This window comes from Tyto alba, unplaced genomic scaffold (assembly GCF_018691265.1).
Source record: "Tyto alba isolate M040663 unplaced genomic scaffold, T.alba_DEE_v4.0 Super-Scaffold_10, whole genome shotgun sequence".
In the NCBI taxonomy this organism is placed as follows: Eukaryota; Metazoa; Chordata; class Aves; order Strigiformes; family Tytonidae; genus Tyto; species Tyto alba.
In genome coordinates this window covers 27,311,885-27,319,644 of record NW_024881262.1, presented here as the reverse complement: position 1 = coordinate 27,319,644, position 7,760 = coordinate 27,311,885, and the positions used below count along the sequence as shown (strand labels likewise).

Here is a 7,760-nt window from a genome sequence, read left to right as displayed (position 1 = left end):
AGTGAGTAATGGCTACTGTCGTGTTTAGTTAGCACTGCTGCAAACAGCTGCCAAGCACGTGAAGTCCTGTAATGACCTGTCTGTTGTAAGTAACCTCAGTAATTAATGGCACTATATAATAAAACGGAGAACTGCCTTACCTGCACACTGCAGCTGCTCCTGTTCACTCCCCAAGCACGTGCCCGCAGTGGAAGATAGGTCAGACGGTGACTTTGCAGGCAGGATCTCTTCCCAGGGCAGCCGGTGCCCTAGTGCGTACAGACACAGAGCTCGGAGCCTGTCCCTGGAGGGGGAGAAAGCAGCAACTAAAAATCATCTGAAAACACAGTACAGGAGGAGTGTTTCAAGCCCACGGGTTTTTCTAAATAGCCAGAGGCCGTGCATTCAGGTTACGGCTGCGCTGTCTGTCCTGGCTGCGTCTCACAGAGCAGGGGCCCGGACCCACTGCCCCGAGGGAACAGCCGGCTGCAACAAGGGAAGGTCAACTGAAACGTTACCAGGTGGGGGGCCACTGCCATGAATCCAGTTCTTAGTTAATTGTGAGAAAAGGTGTAGTAAGAGTTCGTAAGGACCGAGAGGATTTTTCAAAGGTACTTAGTAACTGAGAGAGTGACTGGTGGCTGTCTCCGGGTTTAGAGGCAAAAGCTGGGTTAAGCGATAGGTGCATAGTTCCTGCAGCCTGCCCAGAGTCAGGAGACACTAAATGAGAAACCCAGTCATCGTCGTCACGAGGCCCAACCTTTCCTAATTGTTTCCTAACCTCATGAGTTCTGTAGACTTCATCCTCTCTTCTATCCCCTGCCAGCACAAGAATTTAGCTTTATATATCCTCTTGATTTCCAAGCAGTCAGTTGCTCTACCAGCACAACACTTACTTTGGAAACACGCTGGAAAGCTGCTCTGGCCACACTAGTCAAGATTCTCTTGAATTCCAGTCACCTGCAGAAAGAACAGATATAAAATAAAATCCTTCCAACAGAGATCAGCCCTTGAACGTTGAAGCATGACAGGTTACTTACAGTGCATCAGGAGTTGAGCAGAACTTACAAGTGTTCAGGCTGTGTCTCGGGGGAGCAGTGCTAGCATGTAGTTCAGACCTTGAATCCTACCCCTGTTCCTCACCTGCTGCATCTTGTTACTGTCTCTGACTCAGATGAGTTTTCTTTAGGAAGTGGGCTAGATGATAAATAACTCAGTTTTCTTTAGCGCTAACAGAGATGAAATCATTCATGGGTTGGAAAAAAAATAGCATCTTTGAGACATGGCAATAACAAGAGGACATTTCGTTTCAGGAATCCGTAAAACTTCATTTAGCTCAGCTGCTGGTCAGCCCATCCAAGCCTTTACCACTTCCCTTTCTTCCTACGTGGTCCAGCTCACTTCAGAGATGCAAGGCAGGCAAGTGAAATTTTTCTCAAAACTTGTGACAGTTCAAACCATTAGAAGTTTTAACAATGCAACTCTCCCAACCTGTGTGATGACGTATCAGATTTACAGCGATTTCACAATGAAACCCCCCAGGTCAACCGAAAACCAAAACCACGCCACAGTGGAGGGAGAAAAAAAAATAAAACCACCAGCAAACCAGAGAGGGGTTTGGTTTGCTCTGGGGCTGAACGGGTAAGGCAGCTGTGCGGGCTCTGGTGGTAAAGCCTGGACTACGTGAGAACTACCTTTCAGTATGTCCTCTGGCTACTAATAAATGAGATGACAAGATGTGATGGTCCAAACGAGCATTTAAAAGAAGGTTATAGTGAAGAGGGTGCTCATCATACTCATGATTTTGAATAGTTTATTAAATGAAAGGTGAAGCATCAGTTTTAAATTGTACAAAAGGAAAAAAAAACCTCATATTGTAAATGTACAATTTACAGAATTACTAGCAAAACCAATCAAGGAGACACTCATAATACAAAAACCTATTGACTGCAAACTGAACTGGAAACCCATTGCAGGTACCGTGATAATGTTTGTTTGTTATACAGTATTCTACAATGTTAAATTAGGAATCAGTTTTCCACACAGAGGACTGTGAAGCACAAGGTTCGTCTGAGACTATGACTCAAACCAGGCAGCATTTATTATGCTACTATGCTCACAGAAGTATTGTGGTGACAATTTAATGCAGCCATTCCTGCCCACCCCTGTGACTTTCAGGGTGGATGGAAGAGGAAGGGAGGTAACAGTATTTTATAAAGTTCCAGCTACTTCTCAGATTTTATACATTACCCAACCACCATCAGAGGAATGGCTGAATTACCTAGTCAAACATTTTTGGCAACCGTGTCTGAGAACTGCACATGTTGTAAGAAACAAACCTCAGCGGAGTGAAATGCTGGTTTGTTTTTAAAATTAGATTCTTTTCCCTCCCAGCAAGCAAGCGCTGGGCATTAAATGTTGTTTTGTTTTTCAATAAGCTCATAACAGAAAAAAGCTCCATGATTATTTTGCAGTTGTTAAAAAAAACAAACAAAAGCACCTCTAAAACTGCTGTGCTCCAAGTGGGTCAATCTGCTTTGTATCTCAAATGCTAATATTAGAATGCAGAAAGGAAGATTAACATTTTGGGGCTGGTTCTTAGAGATACTAGAGTCAGTGCAAGTTGTGGATGGCCAGCACCTCTGATATCAGGCCAGTTTTCACTAAGTAGCAGCTACTAGGCAGAGTCATAAATTCGAAGCATAATGAAATTCCAAATTATTGAAGACATTGAAAAATCTCTTATTACAATGAATTAGCTGAGAATGTTTTGGGTTTTTTGGTTTTTTTTTGATGTTTTTAACTTTTTTGAAAAATCGTGTTTTTTTTTTTTTTCCAAAGAATTACTCTTAATATGCACAGTTAACACTGAAAATGTAGCTGTATTCCATTGTAAGCTTAAGAACTTCACCATCTAAGCACAAATTTCTATGCAGCACGTACAGTACTTCTAACTGGCAAAATTAATTTACAAAAATAGCGCAAAAGGGTATTTACGGCACGGAAAGTAGACTTTTTTTTTTTATGGTACAGTTAAAATTGCTTTTAGTATGCTAAAGTGATTCCTTTCCCCCACCCTTGAATTATTTTTTTTTAATAGGAAAGTTGCTGTTTATGTACCTTGGGTTGGCAGGGCTTGAAGTAGGTAGTAAAAACAGCAAAGTGATTACTTGAGAACCATTTGTGTGTTTTACTGAGAATACTTTATTTGCTGGTATAAGTTGCTAAAAATGCACAGAGCAAGTACCAATAGAAAATTTACTGTTTTTGTGTCCCCATGTGCTATATAAAATGAATGTTACACAGCATCTGTTGGAAAAGTGGCTTCATGGACATCTCTTACTTTATGTCCCATTATAAATAAAAATAAATCTTCTCAAGAGTATAAAATCTGGGTTTATCATATCAGAATCTGAAATTTTTTGGCAGAGATGCACGTCATTAGAATTCTAACCTCTTCTATAAGAGTGTTCTTCTCAATGCCTATGAGAGGATATACGCGTACCATAATGTTAATCAAATCCAGTGTGTTCAAAAACACTTTTCTGTAGCCAGAATGACCTGCTTATAGCATCATTGCTAGTCAATGGCTGATAGGCATAGGTTTAATAAAAATGGCTAGCTTTTAAAACATAAAAAGGCAAATGTTAAAACTGTTTTAAATTGTACAGCAGAAAAATAAAGTTAAAAAGTTCTGTTTTCACTCAATGTTGTTTTCAGAAAACATATGTAGAACAGTGTTTATTTCGACAGCTGTCTTAACAATTTAAAACTTCCTCCTCCTCCAGGAAAAAAAAAAAAAAAAAATCTGTATTAGGACAGTCAAGAACAGGGATACAAATGATTTTTTAGGTCAGCCCTTCTGAGGTGACTGGATTGGCCAACATTCCTTTGTGTCATTAAGAAGTTCCTCTTCTTTCTGTCACTACAAAAAGGGATTGACCTCAATCATTTGGTTAAAAATCAAACCGTATCACATCAAAAATGTGGTTTTCATACAAGCTATCACAGTATATAGGCCTCTAGCTCTAAACAATAGAGTTCCAAATTTGTAAAATGTCTTCACCAGACTTCAGAACATAGGCATTCCAAATCCCTAGAAAAATGATTTAAAAGACAGTAGTTAATTAGGTGTAATGATAATCAGAAAGAACCTCAGATCAAGAGCAAGCAGTACTGGTAAAGCCTTACTGAATCATCCTCAATGATAGCTGCGGAGTCGAAGAAGTCTGGCCTCAGTTCAGCCCGTTCTCGCCGGTTTCTTGACGGTGGCTAAAGAGAGGAGTCAGCCATTTTAGATCATCTCCCCGTCACCCGGGGCTCTACCGCTAATGGCTGCTAACGGGGTTACCTGCTCCCGCCCAGCGCGGCTTTGCGTGGAGTTTCATGTAGAGCTCTGATACGAATGCAGGCCTTGCCACAGGAGAGGACTTCTTAAAGTCACATTTTATTTAAGGAATGGGGTAAAAGCTGATGCTTTCTAGAGGAATTTTAAGTCTGTGCTCATAGCTGAGGACTTGCTTGAGGCTCTTGCTGACTTAGCGATGTTCTCTAGGCCAGACTGCATTAAAACTGTCTTTTAACTGTCTTTATGCTTTTAAGTTTACGGCAAAACTTCAACTCTGGCATGGTCAAAAAGGGGATTTAGAAAAAAACGGCACTTAAGATTTCATAATATTTCTGAGGATTAAACCCTTTGTGTTGTTCTTCCCTAGGAACGTAAAAGTAAGTGTGAGCTTCACTGCCTTGATGGATTCCCTCATTTCCTTGCCTTGGATTACCAATAAAAGAGATTTTACTTACTTGGTAATCATCTGAATGCTAGTAATAACCTCAGTATTCCACAGCAGCAACTGAATTATTGCCTAATTTTTCTTTCCAAGACATATCTCAGTCCTAAAGTAACCTATGCCTTATTGTTCAGATATGAAAGGAGAAATACGAAAGCATAAAAACGGTGAAGTGTCTAATGCAAACTGATCCTTTTGCTCATTTTACAAGGAAAGTATTAATTCTGAACGGAAAGGCTAGTGAGGTTAGAATCTCCACAAAGGAACTCCTGCCTGTAGTCAGTACACTACCCTGGGAGGCCTGAGGTTGCCAGCTGACGCTATAACCTGTTGGGGAGCAGCATCACCTCACGCTCACCCACTACCACCCCCCTCTCTCTTCTGCTGTGCCAGCACAACTCTGCGTGTGGCTCTAAACTAGCCAGACCTTGATTAAGGATCGCCTGTCCACCCCACCTGCCAGGAAACAGAAAAAGAAACAAGGTGGCTGGATCAGTTTGACCCCAGGGTGGCTGCATAAAGAGCCGCGTCAGCAGAAGAATTAGTGATGGCTGCGACCGTGGCATCGGGAAGGCAACGCCACCTGGAATAGCTTTAGATGACACTATCGTTGCCAAACTCTTCATATTGTCAACTAACAGCCGGAATCAAACATTGTTAGTGGATTTTAGGGCCCGGCAGCTTCAAGCAGCTGGGGTGAGCTGGTCTCCCCTCTGCCCCCCCCAGCACCCCTCCTGCCCCTGGCTGACTGGAGGTGAGTCAGATCAGCTCCCCCAGCGCTGTTCTGAGGGGGCTGCGCGGATACGCCTGACGTGTTACGTGAGTCACAACCTGATCCTCACGGGGTGACAACTCCCAGGTGCATGATGGTGCTTCAGGCACTCCCTACTGCCCGAGTCCAGAATATTTAAGAGAAAAAGCGCTGCGCAACGCTCCTTGTGTTTATCTGAAAAAAAATCAATTGGGCCCGAGTCTGCAGTTGTAGGCTCTAAGGGAGTATTCGAATCATTTCTGCTCTAACGTTCAGACAACAGGAACTCAGGCTCAAAATTCTGGAAATTTTTGTTTGTTCTTCTAAAATTCTCTCTAAATTACCTTTCATCCATTTTAAACTTGCTATTAATAAGATTTACTGACCAGATCAATGACCATTGTGTCCTCAAATTCTTCGTTCATATCCTCTAGCTGACCTCGTGAGGACATCATTACATCTTCGAAGATGGGCTCAGCGTCATCTTCCATTAGACCTCGTCTGATTAAATAAAGAGAAGAAAAAAGTCATTTCCAGTCATTTAAATTTCAAACCCATGATCTTTGTCATTAAAAAGAATGCACAAATCCTATCCCTTAATGCCTTCACATAAAACCTGATGCTGAGAATAAAGCCAGCATGCTTTCTGTAATATTAACTAGAAGAAAATCTTACTTAAAAACAAACCTAGCACTTGCAGAGGCTAAAGCAGGAAGTCCTGTGTAATAGCATTATAAACAGTAATTAAATTTGTTCCTAACAAGAAAAGGGCAATAACCTCACTGTGTTTGCTTGCCTTTTTCCAAAAAGGAGTTGCAGCGTTTGCCAGGATCGCTGGTAAATCCCTGGGAATCCAGCAGGGAATCCAAGACCAGTGTCTAACACTGTAAGGGCCTGATCTCCCCCCGGGGGCTGGATCGGCACCAGAGCACCAGCACCTTGTGCAACAGACCGCTGCAGCCTGCGCCCTCCACGAGCCGCTCAGCGGGCCACCTCGGCAAGAGGTGAGGTGAATGAAAGAAGCGTAATAAACAGGTTCGTGGGAGGACTGGGCAACACCTCGGAAGAGCTCATGGGGAATTATTTAGCAGACAAATCACGGAACCCCCCTGCAGTGGAAATGGTTGAAGGCTGGGCGAGAACAGCGGGGAATCGTGCCGTGCCTGCGTGCCCCGTTCACTAGGCACCCGCTTAGGGCCGTGGTGGGAGGCAGAACGCTGGGCGTGAGGGCCACGCGGCCCCACGTCCGTTCCAACATTACAAAGCTGTTACTCTGCCTTCGTTAACAAGAATTAAAATGTCACAGAAATTACTGGCAACAAACCAGAAAAGGTAACATTTAAAACGCGGCGTTGTCATCTAAAATGGTTCTGATCTGGAGATGAGGATGCTCTGAACACTTACACTGCATGCCTTACACCAGTTCTCCCTTTCATGTAGTTCATTCCTGTCCTGTCCTTTCGACTTAAATCTTCTAGCTTCTGTTGGCCCAACCAAGATATCTGCATCTGGGGACTAACAAACAAAGCAGCATTATGACCGAGAACGCTAACAATTCTGCGTTGGCTATTTTTAGACAATATCTATGTCCTCAAGTTTTGTGTCTGGCCATGCTTCAGATTAAGATATTTAAATCACATCTGTCATTGTACACATCTTCTGGATTCCCTTCCACAACTTGTCTCCTCTCACTGTATGTGCACAAAAAAAAAATCCATTAATTGTTGCAATAAAAAAAGCTACATAAAGTTCTGACATTACTCATTCATTCATGTGACATGCATCTGAAGTGGGAGCACTTCAAAAAATCATTTTATTAAATCCTACTTCACTGTCTCAAATCGGGCAAAAAATGAACACGAATAGATCCAAATGAATAACTGACACACATTCTAAAACAAAAATGTCACAGAACATAAAAGACAAATTGCTTTTAAGTATATACCCTGATCAATTTAAGCATCCAGTAACTTACCCACATGTAAATACCTTAAAGGCTGTACTTTTAATACCATCTGAAACCAGTAGTAGACAGCAATGCATTTGATATGATTTGGTATTGCAGCACAAGGAAATAGTAGTATACCAAGCGCAGCTCTTCAAGAGCAACACCAGTTTTTATTTTATTACGCAGTCTTGTACCCTAATAAGACCGACATCACAAACTGAGATAATTCATGTAAGAACAACCTAGAAGAAAATATTATTCTGGACATAATTAATGGCTCTGGTTTTATGTG

The 7,760-nt window shown here is 42.1% G+C and overlaps 1 protein-coding gene across 4 annotated transcripts in view; it reads right to left on the bottom strand.

The window, feature by feature from the left end:
* Nucleotides 1-3,163: 3,163 nt before the first annotated feature.
* The window catches only part of STAG1 (stromal antigen 1), a 198,651-nt gene continuing 194,054 nt past the window's right edge, over nucleotides 3,164-7,760 (bottom strand). For all 4 annotated transcript variants that reach the window (XM_042798545.1, XM_042798550.1, XM_032992581.2 and 1 more), the window contains 4 exons: nucleotides 6,925-7,035; nucleotides 5,907-6,021; nucleotides 4,171-4,251; nucleotides 3,164-4,075 (listed from right to left, as the gene is read on the bottom strand). In XM_042798545.1, the coding sequence (XP_042654479.1) occupies nucleotides 4,052-4,075; nucleotides 4,171-4,251; nucleotides 5,907-6,021; nucleotides 6,925-7,035 (331 nt within the window). In that variant the 3' untranslated portion in view covers nucleotides 3,164-4,051. The remainder of the gene's footprint in view (nucleotides 4,076-4,170; nucleotides 4,252-5,906; nucleotides 6,022-6,924; nucleotides 7,036-7,760) is intronic.